Source organism: Gymnoscopelus microlampas (assembly GCF_963454915.1).
Source record: "Gymnoscopelus microlampas genome assembly, chromosome: 19".
Taxonomy (NCBI): Eukaryota; Metazoa; Chordata; class Actinopteri; order Myctophiformes; family Myctophidae; genus Gymnoscopelus; species Gymnoscopelus microlampas.
The window spans coordinates 4,067,371-4,090,371 of record NC_139956.1 but is presented as its reverse complement, the minus strand read 5'-3'; the positions used below and the strand labels follow the sequence as shown (position 1 = coordinate 4,090,371).

Sequence of the window (23,001 nt, the reverse complement as noted above, 5' to 3'; positions counted from 1 at the left end):
TTGGTGATGGGATCTGGGGATTCTGGGCCAATGATGGTTTTGGTCTGCACGTCCCAAGAGGCGGGTGAGACAGTGGCGTTAAAATATGGCAGTACAATATTGATGTCATCTGGGGGTATCTGCTGGAGGACCAGTTGTAATTGATCATAGAAAGCGTTCTTTGCCTGGTCGTTTGCAACCTCTGTTGGTGCGTAGGCAACAACGACTGTCAGCTTGCCGTGTTGATGGTGGAAACGGGTAGTCAACAGTCGTTCGCTGACTGGGGTCCATCCAATAAGAGATTTTCTGATATGTCATGGCATTGCTAGGGCAACACCAAACAGCCCACTGTTGTCTTTTGGGCCAGTTCAGATGTAGGTGTGGTCACCTTCTACTTTCTCACCACTTTCACGGCAGCGTGATTCGCAGAATCCCGCAATCGAGATGTTGTATCGAGACAGTTCACGAGATAGAAGAGTGCCGTGTCCTGTACGTCGAAGTGTTTGCACATTTCATGTAGCAACACGGAAGGGAGATTGACGGATCGTTGGTCGGCCCATATATGGTAGTGCACGGCGGATTTGTACTGGTTGGGAAGGCTCGCCCTATTGGGCGGGCGCGCAGGCAGGACTTCTTTCTTCTACGCGACGGAGGGGCGCAGTCTCAAGCGACCTTGAGCCACAAGAGGCACCACCCAGCGCGCGAGTTGACGTGCCTAACGTTGCGAAGTTCGCTTTGAGCCTACTCAGCCCCGTCCGAGTTATGTACCGATGGGCACAGAATAGTAAATGATGTTGTGGGGACAGCGTTTGCCCCAACTGCCACTCAAAGTCACTACTGGCCAATCACAGGGCGTCTTTCCTGGGACATAGGGTCATAGGGACGCACAAACCTCTCCACCACGTAAGGTGATGGTTCCCGGAGAGGACATATATCCCATACATGCAAATGACCATATATGGGCATAGACAGGTAAAAAAGTAGCCATGTGCAGTAATATAGAAAATTGAGATACATGGAGAGGCGTCATAGAATGTAATCGAATCGTGAGACCTGTGAATATGCACCCCTATACTGTTTGTAAGTGTTTTGAGACTTGGTTGGCTAGCTTGCAGAGTCACACTATTCCGCAAACAAAATTAAACCATTTAAAATCCAGTATGGAAATTGTAGATTGTAGAATGGAAAATGAAAAGAGTGTTTTTTTTTTCCCTCTCTTTTTCTAACCCTAAGCATTCTTGACAACCCTCGATTTGGAGACATCACTGGAACGACTTGGACCCAACAAAGAGACAGGGGCGGCCATAGCTGAGTGGTTAGTGAGCCCGCCTAGGGAGCCAGAGGCCCTGGTTGCCCCAGGTACGTTTCCAGGTCAGGCCAGCAAATGTGTCGATGAAATGAAATGTGTCCCTGAGCAAGACTCTTAACCCCTAATTGCTCACAGGCCCTCATTGGAAACAAGACCGTAAGGACTTTCATGAACGGACCTGTTAAAGGAATTATCCTTATCCTTATCCCCTGGGTCTGTGTGTGTTCATTCAATCATTCAGGATTTATTTATTCTCGAAATTACACTGAGTAATTAAACTCATTTGCAGTGTCGTCGAGCAATACAATACAGTGCAAATTCAACAACATTACAGTTTAAAAATACATTATATCTGGGAATTGGAAAAGAAAAAGGCATACAGTGTGTGTGTGTGTGTGTGTGTGTGTGTGTGTGTGTGGGTCTGGGTGGGTGGGTGGGTGGGTGGGTGGGTGTACAAATTTAATAGGAAGTCTAATTATACCCGATTTTCAGGCCGCTACACGTAGCTCCTGCTGGGACTATTGTCATGGTAGACAGAAAATGAACAGTGTTTGTGCCAATTTTAGTGCGGATTGGGCCCCTGGGGGCCACAAGTATGGCTATTCTGATGGCAGACCCCTGTGAGCAGTGTTTGTGCCAAGTTAGGTGCGGATCGGAGCACCGGTGCGCCTCGCAGGTCCACTTGTTACGTTTGTGACCGCGGTCCATAGTACGCGGTCCACCCACCCTCTAGGCAATTTGAATATAGGATTATATTATCATATTATATGATACAGGCCCTATATCATAGGGGATATTCAGTTAACATACTAAACGGGGCTGGCCCTAATAAATGTATTTTTGATTGAGATCGGCTATTTACTCTTTTCCATTTGGGATATTTGAGATATTTTCATTTTTCCATTTTGCAGCCATATTACTTTCATGTCTTCATAAAATGTTGCATTTAAGAAGCAAAATAATCAAATACATGCCAATTAAGTTTTAACACGGCAAGGGTGATTTGTGGGGCCTGTCACTCTGATTTGTGCAGTGCTGGTCACCTTCAGCTGGCATCGTGAGATCATATGAAATACATTACATTCCATGCATATGACAATGTCGGTTTCAGGACAACAATATCAGATATCCCCATTATGCAAGCAAGTATAAAAGCAGTAAAATGTTATAATTGTGTTGCCTGGTCTGCATATTATAAGCCACATTGGGTTTGTTTTTCTGTAAAGTTGCTTGTAAATAATGGTGGTTGCGGTTGTGTGCTTGTAGATCGTCTATTTTCAAATAACCAACATATACATATGCACATTGTTTAATGGCCGACATATATAGGTTTTAAGTGTTCATGTGGCCTATTATAGTTGCTTCTTAGCATCCCTGGTGACAGTCACTTTTCACTCCAAATTCACTCCAAAACACAAGCAGATGTTTACTGTCAAACATGGTGGCACTGTGGGGAAAAAAAAACTTACTACATATAACCAGACAGGTAGGTCCTTTTTATAGAAATGAACTGCTATTCAAATAAACTTAAAATCAACTATTGTGGTTATATGTGACGTGTTTTGATGGGGAGACTGTCATCTTGGGCGGGCTTATTTTCCACCAGAGTGGAAAAGAGCAGGGAAAAAAAGGTTGTTTTTTTTTCATCTAAAATGTTCTTAACCCACTATAGCAATCTGGTAATATCAGGCTACATAACACTTAAATGTCAGAGCTTAACTCGGCATGTAAATATGATATAAATGAATTAATGTGAAGTGGAAACAAAAATAATAGTGAAGTCCGCCGAGATCACCTAGAGTTAGCCAAATATGGCTAATAGTTAGCTTAATTTGCATTACTTACCAACTGTTTAAACACGGAAATGTACATAATATAGCGTATTTTTCACTGGTTTTGGAAAAGGGGATTGTTTCCGCATTTTTCTTCTTTGGTGGCATGAAAAATGTGCGTGTTGCCAGATTTTTCCGAGAGAGAAATAAGCAACCATGTCACTAGTAGGCCACGTGAGGGCTTTAAAACTTGAAAATAGACTATTTGGAAATAGACGATCTACAAGCTCACAACAAATAAAAAGCGATTACCAATATTTGCAAGCAACTTTACAGAAAACAAGGTTGCTTATAATAAGTAGACATGGCAACACCAGTACGTTGGTGTGTTGTTGTGGAAACACGGCCGTGTTTTCCCTTTTTTTTCAGACAAACAAATATGTGTATGTGACGGTGGCCAACTGAGTCACATTTAACTTTGCCAATTTACTGGTTAAAGGTAGGGCAAGTGATATTTTTTTGTTAAAACAAAAAGTATTTGTTAAAAGGTTAAAGCACTATATTGTGATAGTAACCATTGCTATAGAGTGTTTGTTCAGTAACCGGGGCCTCCCCGTCTCTCCAGCTCTTTCATAAACAGAAAATATTTGTTTTGGTACAGTAGGTGACAATATTTCAGCCAATCAGAAGAGAGTACCCATTTATCAGCTTAATTTTTATAGTGTTCCAGTTCCCATTTTGTCAGCTCATTTCTTAGTGTCACTGTCATCACTTCCAATTTCACTTGTTTAATCTGTATCCTGACTGAGTTCTCTATCCTTATTGGATAAAATTGGAAATGAAACTGAAACTGAAACGAAAATGCATTTTCTGTTTTATAAAGAGCTGGAGAGACATGGAGACTCCTGTTACTGATCAGACACTCTATAGCAATGAGTACTATCAGAATATAGAGCTATTTAACACTTATTTTAACCAAAGAAAATCACTTACCCTACCTTTAAGTAATGACACCTTTGAAACTTATTCACATTAGGTTAACAACAATAAAATATCAGTTGCACATTAAAGTGTGGGGTGCATAATTGTTGTATATAGCAATGGAATAAAATGATTAAACTTGCAGAGTAGACTACGCCACCTAGGTTTGAATTTAGGAGCCTAGGAACTCCTTGAATAAGACTTTTCCCTTCACAGGCTACACATAGTCCAGGGGCCAACACTGATATTTTCACAAATTGGTACCACCTAAGGTGACCGTAAAGTTTTTGTATTTTTGCATTCCTACATGTCTCTAGTTTATATTTTTGTATGATAACCCTTCCAATCTTGTAGCTTAATGGCAGTTATCACTACCTACCGGCTATTGTATCCGGTAGGAGACACAAAGTAGAATCTTTGTGTCTCCTACCGGAAATACACCCGGGCATCAAATTATTGCGACAAAAAACAAAATATATCCATGTATTCAAGGCTTCATGGGGTGTGCAATTGATAACTTCTCAGATGTTTGGTGTTTGCAAAAAGACTGCTTTCCATAAGCTTGTAAAAGTTGACCCTCCTTCGGTCTAGGGTGGTCATAGCTGAATGGGTAGAGAGTCCCCCTGGGAAACTTAAAGGAGGAGTTCACCCCAAAAAATATTTATTTTCTATCAATTGCTCACCCCATGAAGCCTTGAATACATGGATGTATTTTGTTTTTTGTCGCAATAATTTGATGCCCGGGTGTATTTCCGGTAGGAGACACAAAGACTCTACTTTGTGTCTCCTACCGGATACATTAGCCGGTAGGTAGTGATAACTGCCATTAAGCTGCAAGATTGGAAGGGTTATCATACCAAAATATAAACTAGAGACATGTAGGAAGACAAAAATACAAAAACTTTACGGTCACCTTAGGTGGTACCAAAATATGGCTTGGCCCCTGGACTAACACAGGTTCGAGATATTTAGGTAAGTACTTAGACTTTAGGAGAACAACACAACTTAAAACCCAGGAGGAAACTGAGGTCGACACAATGGATAAAAAGGGTGAACATACATTTATTGGAATTGTCCCTGTTACAAGAGGCCTCTGTGCCTTTAAAACCAGCATACAAAATAAACAACAATCTTAAAATATAAACCCTAACCTCCTATGGCGCCGCTAAACTAAACTAAAATACATTCAATACAAAACTAAAATGCAAAAACGGGGCAGAAGTAACAATAATAGCAGAGCGCAAATAAATAGCAATAAGGCAACAATACTTTGCGTAAGTAAAGTGCAGGTGCTAGATAAAGTGAGTTTTAAATACTATTTATAATTAGGTCAGTTCAAGTGCAACACCGGGGGTCTCTGCGTCCAATAGCAATGTGCAAATTAATAGCAATAGTGCATGTAGTACTTATTCCAAAGTAAAGTGCAAGTGCTATTAAAATACAATAAAATGCTATTGTCGTCCTCTCCTTCCCCTCTGCACACACAGTCGACTTTTATGCAGGTGATTTTCTATATGGAGCCGTCTGCCAATGTTTGCTCTGTTTCTCCGTGGCTGGCAGCACGCGCTCTCCCGTCTCTCTCGTCCTTTACCTCGGCTACGCACTGGGACTTTCTGTGTGTCGCACCGGTTCCTTCACACACACTCCTGCTCTCCTGCTTACTCGCTCACTGTCCTTTTTGAAATGACCGGTCTACTCGTTTCACCAGGGACACCGCGCCCTCCTCCGTCGTGGTTGGCTGCTGGTGACATAACCTGCTGTGGGATTGGGCCGCGGGGACCACGCCTGAGTGCCAGTCAATATCACAGCTGTCTGCTGTCATTGTCAATCGGGGCATACCAAATGGCTCGGTGACTGGGGAAAACATGTCCATCACAAAACATGCAGTGCTTTCATCACAATAATGTTAAAAGAAGGGTTAAGATGATGAAAAAACAATGCATAAGTATAAATAACACAAACTATGATAATGTCCTGTTTTCCACCCTGTCACATGTACACTAGTGTGTGTCACCTACATAGTCAAGCTATATACCATTTTAAAGGTACAGGCCTTGTGATTAAAATGATGCAAACCATTTCAAGATAGCATCAAAACTATGATTGTAACTATGACACTACAATACAACGCAGAAGTCCGACATACACAAAACATGTTTCATGAAAATAGCCGATCTATAAGCTCACAACGTGTCGCAGTGTGACGCGTTGTGAGCTTATAGATCGTCTATTTTGGGTTTCTGCACAGTGACATTACTGTCCTGTTTAAAGGGTTAGTAGCAACATTAAAAGGACTACACCATGAATTTTAACTTTTTCTTTCTTTTTGGTCTCCCCTACCTCTCGTCTATCCCCAAAGATACCCCAGTTTGAACACTCAGGCTTTCACAGCAAATCTGGGGTTTTCTGTGAATTGGTCTCAAAACAGGCCAAACTGATTTGCACCCTGACGTGACGTCACGTCAGGGTACAATACCTCCCGTTTTTCAGTTCCAACCAAAAAAAAAAAAACACTTTTTTTCCTTATTTTTATTTTATTTATTTTGTCTTATTATTTATTTTTACTTTTTCCACAGAACCAGGAGATAACATGCATACAAACTGGCTCAATAGCACCCCGTGCCAAACAGGACAATGTGGTATTGCAGGTGAAAGTGCTTTATAAGCCAGAGAGAAGTTAGTTGGAATGAGTATATCTGAGGCTTGATTTAGGCTCAAACCTTTTGAAAAATGTTTGAGGGACATAAACAATATCATATTAAATATTATTATTATTTTTTAAATGCATGGTGTAGATCCTTTAATGGAACCAAATGGACGCATTTAGGTCCTTTGTTCACGTTAAACAGTAAGCCAGTAGTGAAAAGTCAAAGAAAACACCCGGAATCTAGAATTGCATTAATTTCAAGGACTTTGAAGTAACTGTATACTTCAGCTACAGGAAAATAGCCTACAGGAAAATAAACACTTTCAAAAATGTGAATTTATAGCCTAATGTTTAACCTGTGAACTGTATTCTTGACTACTGGTTATGCAGGAATGCAATAGTATTCCAGTTGATTTAAAATTTCCAGGTGATCAGGTGCAGATTAATTATTTTATCTCCATCACAATTACATAACACTGGAGTACCTACATTCCTGCTAGTTTTGCACGATATATCGTTATCGCATCGTTATCGTGGTGAACGCGCGCAATCTCAGTATCGCAAAAGGCGACTATATAAATTCCCCCCGCACGCCGTCCACTTCTAAAGCCAGCAACCATCCCTTTGTTTTAGCCAGTACATAAACCACCCCTCCGTTTCTGCCTCTCTTTCATGCGCATGTTGGTACGTGCGTGTGTGTGCGCGCGCTCACACGCGAGAGCGGGGAGGCCTTGCGGCTGTGGAAACTGAAACAGAGACGCTCTGCATGTGGCGTTGTTTTCAACTTGTTGAAAGCCAGCTCAACTTATGGCACGGGACGTGTGTGTGTGAGCTATGATTCCCTGCTTTCATATGACAAAATGAAAAAAGCCTAGATGACTTATTCTTTATCGTGCTGGGTAACATATTATGCTTGCAAGTGATGTGACTTGGTTGGTTGGTTGGTTGGTTGGCTTGCCGGGTGACACTATTCCACAAACAAAATAAGAAAAACTAATTTAAATCCAGTTTAGAAATTGATTGTATGAAAAGAAAACAATTTAATGGATTAAAAATGAGAAGAGTGATTTTGTTTCTTATCTTCAAGGATTAAATGTAAATGTCATTAGTTAATATTATATATATATATATATATATATATATATATATATATATATATATATGTATGTATGTATGTATGTATGTATGTGTGTGTGTGTGTGTGTGTGTGTGTGTGTGTGTGTGTGTGTGTGTGTGTGTGTGTGTGTGTGTGTGTGTGTGTGTGTGTGTGTGTGTGTGTGTGTGTGTGTGTGTGTGTGTAATTGTAGTTCATTTTAGGCAGTTCATACTTTTGAAAATGGATGCAAGTTGATGATGTAAATATGTGTGGTCCGGCCCTATGGAATGTTATTAGGATGTCCTGATAACAAACTACTTAATACTTCCTATGGTTAATATGAACATCAAAACAATGTTTTAAATATGTAAACAATTCATGGTTCATGAAACAGATTGACACATCTCTTAATTCCTGAGTCATTTTGAACACAATGCCCGGATCTTTGGTGTGATATGCAGCGCTGTGGTTGGCCTGGCGGACAGAAAACACACCGGTTATTTTAAGACGATAGATTGGGCTCAATTCCATGTGAAAATGGCAACTCGTTGTACACTATCGATGATGCCAGTTGTAATATAGGACCCACACTGTAAGCTCTAGTCAAGAGGTTAAGAGTCCCTCAAGTGCAGATCAAAACACATTCATTCCTTCAAACAATAACTGTCCCTTCCTCTCTTGTGTTTAAGACATAAATGAATCGATGGATGCATCCAAAGAGACTGCTGAGCCTTCAGGTGGGTCCGCTTTTTTATGGATGGCCCACTATTCAATTTGAGTTAGAAATCAACTGTCCTGTTTATACGGTATGTTTTCACCTGCAAGTGATGTGTGACTTGATTGTGTGACTGATTGGCTGACTAGGGTCACACTTTACCACAAACAAGATAAAACATACACTAAATATACATACTACATTAGTGCTGTCAAACGATAACAATTGTTAATCGTGATTAATCGCATGCTTTGTCATAGTTAATCGCGCGATTAATCCCATACATTTTTTTTATCTGTTCACAATGTACCTTGGAGGAATATCTTTCAAGTATTTTATACCCATATTAATATGGGAGTGAAAAATTGCTATATGCAAAAGTATGTTTATTATTGGAAACAATTAAAAAGACAAAAGAAATATTAATATGAGTAATGTAGTGTCCACCTTTATGCTTATAAAGGATCTCTAAAATATCATGTTCCTTTTTTTTTTTACATTAGCACAAAATGATGGACCTCATACAGGATTCTACAAAATACACATACAGTACATAATAAACATACAACATAAATTTAACACAGGATATTGTAGCCTCCCTGTTACATTCCAATCACTAGTAGTATGTATTGCTCCCTATTGAAAGTAGCTGAATAAAAAAATGTTATGCCTAATGAGTTGTGGGGTAACAACAGTAATGGTACTGTAACATCTGCAATGACCATTAGTGGAGCGGCTAAATGCTTTTTTCTGGCAGAATCTTTCAGTTGATGATAAAAGCGTGAAAATTGGCGTGAGCAGTCTCCATGGGTCACTTGACAAGAATATTGTCTGAGCCATTTGTAATTTCAAGATGGCGGCCATTTTTCAAGATGGCCGATACCTTAGTGGGCAGTTAAGTGATATGATGGTTTATTTGGTGATACAAGCATGAAAATTGGCATGAGCAGTCTCTGTGGGTCACTTGACAATAAGCCACCCATAGCTACTTGAAATTTCAAGATGGCGGCCATTTTTCAAGATGGCCGACACTTTAGTGGAGCATTTAAGTTATATAATGGTTCATTTGGTGATACAAGTATGACAATTGGCATGAGCAGTCTCTGTGGGTCAATTGACAATAAGTCACCCACAGCTACTTGAAATTTCAAAATGGCGACCATTTTTCAAGATGGCCACCACCTTAGTGGAGCAGTTAAGCTTAAGAAATCATTTAGTTGGTGTTACAAGCATGAAAATTGCCATGAGCCGTCTCAAAAGGTCATTTGACAAGAAACCGCCCACAGCCACTTGAAATTTCAAGATGTCTGCCGTGCGCCATGTGGATCCTTAAATGATACCTTTTCTCATAGAAATGTATTGGGTTCCTCAAAAAGCTCTGTCAAGAGAGGTTGTTTGACTGTGTTTTGTCTGACTCCTCGCCCACAAGCTGTCCAGTTTGGTAAAACCTGTCAGGAGTTGCCTCCCACCGGCATAGCTCTCAGGGTTCACTGAGGTAGGCTTACACAAGCTCCCTTACCATGACAAGGTAACAGTCACAAGGGAGGATAATATATATATATATATTTTTTTTTAAACTAACAGCCATTACATGTGTCAAATAGATACTAAGGGGTGGGGAAACAAAAAATAAGATGAATAAATTAACACAGTTGTGGTGCTGATAAGCACAGTTGTGGTGCTGAACGGACAGTGCTCCAAAATTATGAGCAATGGCTAACACTGAATGGCAATAGCCACGGAACCATGACAAACTATACTAAGGAACTAAACTGAAAATGTGCTTCACTGTTAGATATGGCAGTGGAAGGTAGTGGAAGCAATGTTACAAAGTAACAACTGAAAATTACACAGTAATAGACTAGATACAAAGTAAAACATGATGCGCCGATGTGGCGAGGGGAAGCCGAGCCATAGGCCTACGCTTGAAAACACAGAGGACAACGGGGAATAACTCTGGCAAAATAAACATGCAAATATAGGTTCTAGCAGGGGCAATTACATAGGCATGTGAAACTGGGTCCATATCTGAAGCACTTACACCTTCCAGTACATGCCTTGGTGCACCCACAATTGGTCAACTCCCAACAACTCTCCGCAATAGGTGGAAGCAATAGGTGGAAGTGGAGTCCAGAAGACTGTTCCACCCATCCCCAGTCAGATGGGCTCGGCATTTGTGGAGGTCGCTTCAATGCCTGTCCCCACACGTATCCAGCCTCATAAGAAGCACGTTTGGCATGCTCTTTGAGTGCTGCTTGAGTTGGCAGGATCAAGTCATATCGTCTTTGCTTTCTGGCAAAGAGATCAAGCCTGGCCTCGTTCACAGTTGTGACATCACTGGACCGGTCATACATTAGATCTTCTTAGTCTCTTGACATGGATATCTTTGGTATCTTCAGTGTCTTCAGCAGATGTAAATGCTCTCTTTTGGGCCCTTTCCAGCTCTGTGTTGTTGAACAGCTTGAATGATATGTTGCTCTGTTTCTTGTCAATGTGTTTCTATGCCATCACCTTCATCTAGTTGGGTTGGACTAAGTAAGATAGGCAGAGCATTGATCTTATGAAATAATGGAACATTTCTTGCAATGGTATCATGACCAGTACGATCGTGCTCTCTGTTGAATAAACTTGGCTGAATGAGTTTTTCCTTGGTGACCTGCTGACAAATGAAACATCTGTCCCAGTTAGTTTTCACAACTGTTATGATGGCTTCTGCCATGTCTGCAGCATAGGCAGAGGCAGAGGGTTTATCCTTTTACCACCTTTTACCAAGCACTTTGATGTATGGGATACAACTAAGTTTGTGCCTTAACCCAACACTTAGTCCGATCGTTCATCCAATGCCATTTAAATCCCATGCGATCTGTACACCATCCGGTTAATTAAAACCCCATTAACCTTGGCTAGGCTCTCCCGCGCTGGCACAACCTGTCAATTCAGGTGCGGCTATCTAACTGTTTTGGGGTAAATTAGACAGCATTTGGGATACTAACTTTCAATTAGCTGACATTGAACCCCACTCTGAGGTTTAACAGCAGTGATATATCACCAGTGTGCCCTGGTAGTGCAGATATTCACTCTTATCTAATCTATCTATGATCAACAAATCAACACAACTGTTTTAGCATAATAATAATAATAATAATAATCGTTCTTAATGAAAAAAAAAAAGTACATTTCTATGAGAAAATGTATCTTTTGAGGATCCAGGGGGTGACCATCTTGAAAATAGAAATTTCAAGTGGCTGGGAGTGTTTTCTTGTCAAGCAACCCTTAGAGACTGCTCATGCCAAATGTAATGCTTGTATCACCAAATAAACCATTATATATAACTTAATTGCTCCCCTAAAGTGTTGGCCATCTTGAAAAATGGCCGCCATCTTGAAATTTGAAGTAGCTGTGGGTGGCCTATTGTCAAGTGACCCAGAGAGACTGCTCATGCCAATTTTCATGCTTGTATCACCAAATAAACCATTATATAACTTAATTGCTCCACTAAAGTGTTTGCCATCTTGAAAAATGGCCGCCATCTTGAAATTTCAAATAGCTGTGGGTGGCCTATTGTCAAGTGACCCACAGAGACTGCTCATGCCAATTTTCATGCTTGTATCACCAAATAAACCATCATATCACTTAACTGCCCACTAAGGTGTCGGCCATCTTGAAAAATGGCCGCCATCTTGAAATTACAAATGGCTCAGACAATATTCTTGTCAAGTGACCCATGGAGACTCACGCCAATTTTCACGCTTTTATCATAAATTGAAAGATCGTAGCACTTATCTGCTCCGCTACATGGAAATCCACAACACATAACAGTAAAACATAAGGAGCAAGCTCACAGACATAGAGAGCCGTGTCCTAAACTACAGGTAGGCCAAATAAATATGTGATTAATTGTGATTGAAATAATGAATTGCGATTAACATACCTCGGATATGTTATATAACATATGTATATATACAAAAATAAATCCCATAGCAAATAGGAAATATAGGACAAGATATTTGAATGATTTGAAAATGAGAAAAGTGAAATATTTTCATTCCAGGATTAAATTGTGGACTACTGACTATTTATTTCATTTGACTTTTGATATTTCCTTCACATCTGAGACGTCAAGGAATAAATAGCTTCTAATTTATGAGATTCCAAAATACATTCACTAATGAGTTTAGTTTAGTGGTTATCACTTATTTATATGTTTCTGATTCAAACATTTTGAAGAACCTTTGAATGATGGTGTGACATCAGAAGGAGAAGATGTGCCCGTGTGTGTGTGTGTGTGTGTGTGTGTGTTGACCTGGCAACACACACACACACACACACACACACACACACACACACACACACACACACACACACACACACACACACACACACACACACATATATATATATATATATATATATATATATATATATATATATATATATATATACACATACACATACACATACACATACACACACACAAACAATAGCAATTGGTTTACACATACACACACACAAACAATAGCAATTGGTTTTATTGAAGGGGAGAAATAATTGACCTAAGTTGAATGAAGCTGTCGTGACAATTTTGTATGACATAATTGTGTGTGTAGTTGATTTTTGGAGATTATCTTGTTGAATGTAATTATGATATTTAATAACGTAATTTTTTTTCCTAATTTATCCAAAATGTGTATACTTTTATAGAGATAACTTCCATGTTACAAAAGTCTGCATAAACGCTATATTCCATACCATTCCAGTTTTCAAACAAAGAATGAAAATGCCATTAAGGCATTTTATCTTTTGGAATAATTATGTTTATTGGCTTTTCTTTATCCAGATGGTGCTGTCCAAAGCAATATGCAGAAGCAAGTAAAAGTACAAGTAAGTAAAGGTACACACACACACAGAGAACAAAGGGAATATATATATATATATATATATATATATATATATATATATATATACTGTGTGTATATATATATACAGTATATACATATATGTATAGTTTTTTATTATTATAGAGAGAAGCGTTCTAGACATGTAAATGTACAGTACATATGCTTATTTGTTTCCATGCGTACAGACGACCATACAAACAGGTACAGGACATTACAAGAATATGACATAAATAAATGGTTTAAGTAAATGAGAACATTACAAACAAAACAAGACATTCCTCTCTGTTTCTAGGATGATGACCAGTACACATTGAACAGCAAACCTACAGGTCTATGTGTGATCTTGCACAATCAGGAATTTCCGAAAGTCAAATCTTTTCGACATGGAACAGACAAGGATGCTGGTATGATTGTTGATACCGTGGTTCTGGCCCTCATAGTCTTTACTGTTGATTGTTAGCAATGTTTGTTATCTACAAATTGAACATCACTCTGCACTTGCGCTCTCAATGAGCATTTCATCTAAAATGTAAACATGAAATTTTAATTGTAAAATGTTGTGTTTCTTCAGTGGTTGAATGAGTCATGGGTGTGTTCGTTTTCCAGAAACCTTGGCAGATACATTCAGCTGGCTGGACTTCAGGGTGTTGATGTGTAAAGACCAAACCAGGGATCAAATGAAGGAGATACTGGAAGGCTTCTCTTCTATGAAGAACCCCACTGAACTACAGAAGTTCAATGTAAAGGAATGGTCCAGAAAGGGGATGGGGGAGATGAAGGGGGAGTTCATTGACCTTAAGGATCCTCTAGAGCATGGAGATGCCTTTGTCTGCTGCGTTATGAGTCACGGAGAAGCAGGTGTATTTTATGGGACTGATCTGAAGCCCCTCCGCATTGATGAAATAACTACACCTTTCAATGAAGTGAACTGTCCCCAGCTTGAGAACAAGCCCAAAGTGTTCTTCTTCGATAGGGAGAGTGGAGTATGCTTGATTCAAGTGGAAGCAGATTTCCTGGTCACCATGGCATCTAATACTACAGCGTATAGACACCCAGAAAAAGGGACCTGGTTCATGCAGTCTCTGTGCAAACAGCTGAAAGAAGGCTGTAAGAGGTAACTCTCAGAATCATGAAGACAAAATACCAAACATGAATATAAATTGATATATTGTATGAATGTTTTAGACCTGACCACCTAATTGCCACCATTGCAGCATGTAGGCCTGCTACATTGTTTATTCAGTCAAGTGTCAGGTGTAGTGGTTGTAACTTTTTTGGAGAGTTCTGAATGTTTTGTTTGTTACAGGGGCGATGAACTCCTGACCATTCTTCGTCGAGTCAACAACGAAGTGAGCAACAAGGTGACACCTGAGGGCATGAAGCCACAGATCCCTGAGATAAAGGTCACCCTGAGGAAAAGGCTGGTGTTCTCACCGATTACCAATTGATTCCAAAACACCCAGAACACTGAGTGCATTCACACACAACACACACACATGTAATACTGAATGTCCCGGTTAACCTCACATCACCAGGCTTTCTATTTACTGTTCAGTGCTCATATCTGGTCTAGAGCCAAAGTCGATGACACATTTATCTCTAGCAAAGAAGAGATTACCTATTTGGGTTGTATTCTTGACAAATACCTACAGGTGAAAGCATGGCGACAAAGGTGGTCAAAAGAGTAAACCGGAGAACCAAATTTATGGGCAGAGTTTCCTCTTTTGTCGACCCTCAGGCCCTCAGGACCCTCTCAGGGGCCCTGATTCAGCCACTTTTTGACTATGCTTGCACCTCTTGGTACTCCAACACCTCAGTGTCACTGAAGACTAAGCTTCAAACCTCCCAAAACAAACTGATTCGGCTACTCCTCGGACTGGGGCCCATGACCCACCTTTCTCCAACCCATTTTGCCAGCCTAGGCTGGCTCAGGGTGGAAGACAGGGTTAAACATCTAAAAATGGGACTGATCTTCAAAATTGTAAATGCAAATTTGCCCGATAAGCCCCCTATTCCCGCATATCTGAGTAAATGCCTCCAAAAGGTTAGCGACAACCACAGTCACAATACCAGAGGGAGCGTTAACAACAATTTGGTATCACCCACCCATAAAACAAACATGGGCAAATTCTCCTTCTACAGCACTGCCACCCAGGATTGGAATAGTCTAACCCCATCCCTCAAAACATACATAGTGTTATTTTTTGCTGTTTGTTACGGGGCCAGGCTTCCAGCATGGACCCGTTTTGTTATTGGCATTATTCCGTTTCTTCTTCTGCCACTTTTGGCATTTCTGGCTGAACCGTGCATACGCTTTTTATGAAACTCGGCCATATGATAGATGGTCATGAAAAACTATCAAAAAATAAATCTCACAATCTTTCGTCAAAAGGTGGCGCTATATCACTCAATTGAAAAATGCCAACTTTAAACAGGTACAACTCATGCCCTGTTTGACCTACAGCCATGAAACTTCAATACACATATGCGTCTCCTCATGCTGAACAACTTTCACACTCTGACTTTTGACCTCTGACCTTTAGATCTCCCACCATTTTGAATTATATGAAAAACAGTTAAAACCTATCTCCTCCTGGGATTTTTGAGTAATTTGCACGAAACATTTTACACATGAACTTTGGACCTATGCCGACAAAAATATGCAGCGGATTTTCCATAAGTGAAAAAATGAAGCTTTAATGAGCCAATGAATATTGCAGTTTTATGACAATTATTCATCTGCCCCTAACACATACATGCAGACTTACCATTCTTTGAAACTTTGCAGAAATGTAAAGGGCCATTCCAAATATCACTGAAACCAATCTTACTCCAATTGGTCAAACGGGGGCGCTATAGCAATTTTTTCAAAATGCAAACTTTAAACAGGCAAAAGTCATGCCTCGTTTGGCCGACAGCCATTAGACCTGCTTACACATGTGCCTTGACTAATGAGGAACACATCTATCACGTTGACCAGTAAGCACCGCCCTTAGATTGTCCGCAATCTTGAGCAGTTTGAAAAACACTTAAACCCAGGATTTTTCAGCTATTTGCGTGAAACTGTATCATCAGTGTGATCTCTTTTTTCAGAGGTTTGTCTGTTGGTCCATTAGCTTCCCGCTTAAGTGTATGTCTCACAAACTCAAGGTCACAGGTTCAAGCCTCATTTGGTGCAGACTTCATCTAAGTTGCATTTCACACAACATGACTATCAATGAATACATCTGCAATTGTTAAAGATAACATGAAATACTTAATTGAGTGTTTTTTACATACTTCATTGTGAAAATAGCTGATCTACAATCTCACAACTTTTCAGATAGCAATGAGAGTATGTTTTTTCAATGTATAACATACTTCATTGTGAAAATAGCCGATGTACAATCTGACAACTTTTAATGGTTTGTGAGCTTGTAGATCGGCTACTTTCACTAGTTTTGGTTCTGAGGAGATGTACAATTTCTTCATTGGTAAATGGTTTGTGAACGAGTGATCTTAGTGTTAGTGAAACAGGGGCTTGGGTCATGACAGAAGGCAAGAGTCTGTGATCCTCAACAGACAATATCAGCCTGGACAAAGCTATAGCACTATAGGTAGTGTTGCAGCTACCTAAGAGTGCCTCACGACCGCGAGGTTGCCGGTTCAAGCCTCACTTGATGCAGACTCATTTAAGTTGAATTGCAAAAAACATGACTCAATCTATTGCGTTTCCATGTCTTTCTCTTCAATCTATTCCGTTTCCATGTCTCTCTCTGTCTCTTCAATCTATTCCGTTTCTATCTTCAATCTATTCCGTTTCCATATCTCTCTCTCTCTCTCTCTCTCTCTCTCTCTCTCTCTCTCTCTCTCTCTCTCTCTCTCTCTCTCTCTCTCTCTCTCTCTCTCTCTCTCTCTGAGGGGCGGCCATAGCTGAGTGGTTAGGGAGCCAGAGGCTCTGGTTGCCCCAGGTACGATTCCAGGCCAGGTCAGCAAATGTGTCGATGAAATTTGTCCCTGAGCAAGACTCTTAACCCCTAATTGCTCACAGGCCCTCATTGGAAACAAGACCGCAAGGACTTTCATGAACTGACCTGTTAAAGGAATTATCATTTCTCTTTCTCTCTCCTGGCCCCGTATTATCGCTGCTTGCAGCTATATTTTTGTATTGATATTCGAACTGTGGTGCCACTATATATGTCTATGAATTGAATACCCTCATTGGAAACAAGACCGCAAGGTCTTTCATGAACGGACCTGTTAGACAAAGTATTTTAAATGTAACTGTGCTGTTTTACATTTTGCCGAATAAGATATTCAATCAATCAATCAATCAATCAATCAATCAATCAATCAGAGCCTGCATATTAGAGGGGTGCATCTTCATTGGCCTCATGATTTGATTTGATTACGATTAATCTGTTAACGATTCTATTCGATTCTACAATGCATCTCTCAATTTTATATATTTTTCTATATTAGGCTATTGCTAATGGTAATATACATCACTGGTTCTCAAACTTCTTCTTGTCAAGGACCCAAATTGACACATATTAGCCCGCGGACCCCCATTTGAAAAGAAAAGCCAGGGACCCCCATAAGAGAAGATTTGTATGGCCATAGCAGTGATTCTGAACCGTTTTAATACCAAGGACCCTCAGTTTGACATGCATCAGTTCATGGACCCCCATTTGGTGGCATTTTGATCTCTGGGACCACAGTCTACACTGTATCATCAGTGTTAACTCATTGAGTGCCAGAGTTTTTTCAAAAGATGAGACTCTCTGCTTTACCCAGAAAAAAATGAGTTGCTAGCATGTTTCGTTATTTAGTTGAATAGAGCATGGTTTCACCTAAATCACCCATCTAGAAATAGAAACCTGTGATAAATGCATTTCTGTGAAGGAAACCTTCTCTCAAGCAGAATTCTTTTGAGGCCTTGTATTTTTGGCATCAGTGAATGATCAGACATTTGTATACTATTTGTTTTCAAATAAATGCCAAAAATGTTTTACCAAATACAAAAATAAAGCTTTATTACCTCATTCAGTGCCAGAGTTTTTTTTCTGGCAGTGTGCTACCAGAGCCAGCATTTTTACTAATCTTTCAAGACCCACAGAATATTTTGTGCTATGACTAAAATGACACAAAATATCTCAAAAGAAAGATTAGCCTTTCTACTTTCCCCAGAAAGAAAGGTGAGTTGCTAGCGTCGTCGGCAGTTGAATGGTTTCACCTAAAACACCCCTTTAGAAACAATGCATTTGTGAAGGAAACTCTCTGAAGCAGAAATCACTGTTTAGCCTTTTATTATTTTGTAGCCTTTTTACAAAAATAAAGCTTTATTACAGACTTATACATACAAAAGTGCCCACTTTTTTACTTCTGTAAACCTGTGATGTGACAATAAAGCTCTCAATACTTTCCAGAGTTCAAATCTGTATGTTAGAGTGTGAAGCACTTCCCCCTGCACAACGCAACTCCACAAGCAGCACACTGGTACCGTGACTCTCTCCTCTTCTTGTTCTTGGAACACACCCTGCAGCGCATCGCTGGTGGCTGTCTTGCATTGGCGGTGGGGCTTAGCAGAACGGGGACATGGGCTGTTGGCCAAGGTGCAGACAGCCTGCTCATAGGGTCGGTGTGAGGTGCCCTAGGATCCTGTGCAGGTAGTTGGGGGTTGGTCCAGGCCTTGGTCACACTGTCTGTGAATGACTTCATGTTTTTACGGGGACATGGGCTGTTGGCCAAGGTGCAGACAGTCTGCTCATAGGGTCGGTGTGAGGTGCCCTAGGATCCTGTGCAGGTAGTTGGGGGTTGGTCCAGGCCTTGGTCACACTGTCTGTGAATGACTTCATGTTTTTACATGTGCCCTGTGGGTTTTTAGCTTTGTACAGAACAAATGCATTATACATCGCAATTTCAAACAGATACACAACAAATTTGTATGTCCACTTGCTGGACTGCCTGGTGAAAGGATAGTAGGCCAAATTCTGGTCCAGTCTATCAATGCCATTCATGTGGTTGTTGTAGTCCACAACACAAGTAGGCCTGCTTTTTGGCACCCTCTCTCTGGGCTCTCCGCCACACCCGAACCTCTTCCATCTCCTCCGGGTGGAACGTTGAGAGCATTAGGACAAAATTTGCGTCCCGCCATGCCATCACCATCACCTTATTGTCCTTGTGAAGGACAATTCTTTCCCCCACGGGCAGGTCAGCATTAGAAGCCTTGTTTATGGCTGGTGGTTTGCCTCTGGTTTTCCGCAGTTTACCACATGTATGTGCCTTCAAGGCCAGGAGCTGCTCAGACAACTTCACAGAGTTGTAGTAGTTGTCCATGAAGATTCTGTAGCCACAACCTGCCAGGCCACTGAGGAGAGAGGTCACTGTGTCTGCTAGGGAAACATGTTCTCCACTGTATGGCCTAAGGTTGTAGCAGTAACCAGCCTTAGAGTCACACAGGATATAGGACTTTATGCCATACCTTATTGGCTTTTGGGGATTGTATACCCTGAACCTGAGACGTCCGCGCCAAAGCAGAGTACCTTCATCGATGGAGATGTTTTCATCTGGCTGATACAGCTCCTGGAATTTATTCACCAGGTAGTCCAACACTGGGCGGATCTTGTAAAGCCTGTAGACCAGTAGCTCTTGAAGTCAGGCTTGCAAATGAGCCCGGTCGGGAAGAGGAGCCCAAAGAAGGTTTTCAGTTCCTCAACTCTGAGTGGTTCCCATGCACCGACTCTAGAACTCATCGGTGAGGAAGAGTTGGAGAAAGGCCACTGGCTGGACAGAATCCAGAGCAGCAGCATCATTGAGAAGCCCGGGCTCCACCGTAAATGGAATGGCTTCTGGCTGCCACTCCATCTCATCGAGGCCATGCCACTTCGGAACGGGCTGTGGAACACGTACACGTACACGTCCACGGTTCCACCTCGCTACTCCGACGCCTCGGAGTTCCGACAGCCGGAATCGAGGCCTCGCCGGGGGTCCCTGGGGGTCCCCGGTCGTGGGTGTGGAGAAAAAGGACAGAGTCCTGCCTGCCGTGGAAAAAGAGCAGATCGACAAGCCTGCATAGGCCTGTGGTGGCCGCGGGGCGCAATACCACCGGCGTCCACAAGGCGGCGCCCTCCCCGGTACCTGGTCCCCATCGGGGGTCCATGGACCACCTCCGTGCCCAGGGACGGTGGCTCCCGGGGCGGGTAGAGCGGGCGAGCGCGCACCCGGCAGTGTGCCGTGAGGCACTGGGCTCCCTGGCCCTTCCCCTGTGTGAGCGGGGCAGGCAGGGAGAACCGCCGACTGGTGCCATCGGGTAGCCGGAATTTCTTCAGAGTCCAGAGCTCCCAAGAAGCTCTGGGCTCCGCCACGGCCCCCTCCTTTGAAATTCTCTCCCGGGAGTCTCGGCCACTTGTGCCAGAGGATATCTAGGGAGCCATGCCCGGGACCGGGGCCTGGTCCTGGGGCAGTGCTGGCGCCGTGAGGCGCCCCCTTTGTCCTGGATCTCCGCGTCGTACCCCCCCGTCGTACCTCCCGCCTGCCTCCCTCCTTTGAAAAAGTCTCTCGGTAGAGACGGCCACTGGCTCCAGAAGGTATCCAGGGAGCTTGGCCGTGGTCATGCCCGAGGCGAGGCTCCGCCTGGGGCCGGCGGCGCGGGCCGCCTTCCCCTGGATCTCCGCGTCGTACCTCCCCGTCACCTGGCCCTGGCCCAGGAGGCGTCTGGCTCCCGCCTGCCTCCCTCCTTTGAAAAAGTCTCTCGGTAGAGACGGCCACTGGCTCCAGAAGGTATCCAGGGAGCTTGGCCGTGGTCATGCCCGAGGCGAGGCTCCGCCTGGGGCCGGCGGCGCCTTCCCCTGGATCTCCGCGTCGTACCTCCCCGTCCCCACCCCGGGGCCCTGGAGGCGCCCGGCTCGCCCTTGCCTCCCTCCTTTGAAAAAGTCTCTCGGTAGAGACGGCCACTCGCTCCAGAGCGTTCCTATGGAGCTCGGCCGCGGCGAGGCCCGGCACGAGGCTCCGTCTCGGGGCTGCCCGCGCGGGCTGAGCCGGGCGCCGGTTTTGGTGGCCATGGGTCCCTTTCCCCCCTCCCCGATAGGGGGGAAAGAACCAGGAAATTGGAGGCCACGGTGGCCATCGGGTGTATGGGAAGAGAGAGGCCTCCGGTCGGGCACGGCCGGGTGGCCGTCCGCCCTGGAGCTCCTCGGCGGGCCTGGGAGAACCTCGGCTTCCCCGTGGCCCCCTCCTTTGAAATTCTCTCGCGGGCACACCGGCAACTCGTGCCAGCCCGGATGTATGGAACCGGCGTGCGCCCTGGAGGTCCCTCGAGCCCAGGAGGAACTGGGCTCCGCCATGGCCCCCTCCTTTGAAATTCTCTCCCGGGAGTCTCGGCAACTTTTCCCAGAACGGATATATGGACCAGCGTGCGGACGCTCTCGGGCGCCGCGTCGTCCGCTTTGGTGACTCTGGATAAACTCGGGCCGATCGTCCGCCCTCCGCGGCGGCGACGTGTCATTCGAGTGTCTGCCCTATCAACTTTCAATGGTACGCTACGTGCTTACCATGGTGACCACGGGTAACGGGGAATCAGGTTTTGATTCCGGAGAGGGAGCTTGAGAAACGGCTACCACATCCAAGGAAGGCAGTAGGCGCGCAAATTACCCACTCCCGGCACGGTGAGGTAGTGACGAAAAATAGCAATCCAGGACTCTTTGGAGGCCCTGTAATTGGAATGAGTGGACTTTGAATCCTTTGACGAGGAGCCATTGGAGGGCAAGTCTGGTGCCAGCAGCCGCGGTAATTCCAGCTCCAATAGCGTATCTTAAAGTTGCTGTAGTTAAAAAGCTCCTAGTTGGATCTCGGGATCGAGCTGACGGTCCGACGCCAGTCGAGCCACCGTCCGTCCCTGTCCCTGCCTTCCGGCGCCCCCCCGATGCTCTTAGCTGAGTGTCCTGCTTGGGGTCCGGAGCGTTTACTTTGAAAAAAATAGAGTGTTCAAAGCAGGCCTGAGTCGCCTGAATACCGTAGCTAGGAATAATGGAATAGGACCCTGGTTCTATTTTGTGGGTTTTATTATCTGAACTGGGGCCATTATTAAGAGGGACAGCCGGGGGCATTCGTATTGCGCCGCTAGAGGTGAAATTCTTGGACCGAAAGCATTTGCCAAGAATGTTTTCATTAATCAAGAACGAAAGTCGGAGGTTCGAAGACGATCAGATACCGTCGTAGTTCCGACCATAAACGATGCCGACTTGCGATCCGGCGGCGTTACACCCATGACCCGCCGGGCAGCGCCCGGGAAACCAAAGTCTTTGGGTTCCGGGGGTAGTATGGTTGCAAAGCTGAAACTTAAAGGAATTGACGGAAGGGCACCACCAGGAGTGGAGCCTGCGGCTTAATTTGACTCAGCACGGGGAAGCTCACCCGGCCCGGACACGGAAAGGATTGACAGATTGATAGCTCTTTCTCGATTCTGTGGGTGGTGGTGCATGGCCGTTCTTAGTTGGTGGAGTGATTTGTCTGGTTGATTCCGATAACGAACGAGACTCCGGCTTGTTAACTAGTTTCGCGGCCCCGTGTGGTCGGCGACTAACTTCTTAGAGGGACAAGTGGCGTTCAGCCACACGAGAAGGAG

At 43.2% G+C, this 23,001-nt stretch overlaps 2 protein-coding genes across 2 annotated transcripts in view; one reads left to right on the top strand and one right to left on the bottom strand.

The window, feature by feature from the left end:
* LOC311034844 (vitelline membrane outer layer protein 1 homolog) overlaps window positions 1-23,001 on the bottom strand; it is a 286,803-nt gene that overhangs the window by 241,066 nt on the left and 22,736 nt on the right. The gene's annotated exons all lie outside the window — the stretch shown is intronic.
* LOC311035179 (caspase-8-like) lies at window positions 34-14,845 on the top strand (the record flags this gene model as incomplete). The annotated part of the gene is made up of 7 exons (XM_084043258.1): window positions 34-64; window positions 1,213-1,338; window positions 8,474-8,521; window positions 13,337-13,380; window positions 13,690-13,801; window positions 14,004-14,511; window positions 14,704-14,845. 7 exons carry the CDS (start codon window positions 34-36, stop codon window positions 14,843-14,845), a joined length of 1,011 nt encoding a protein of 336 aa, XP_083899384.1.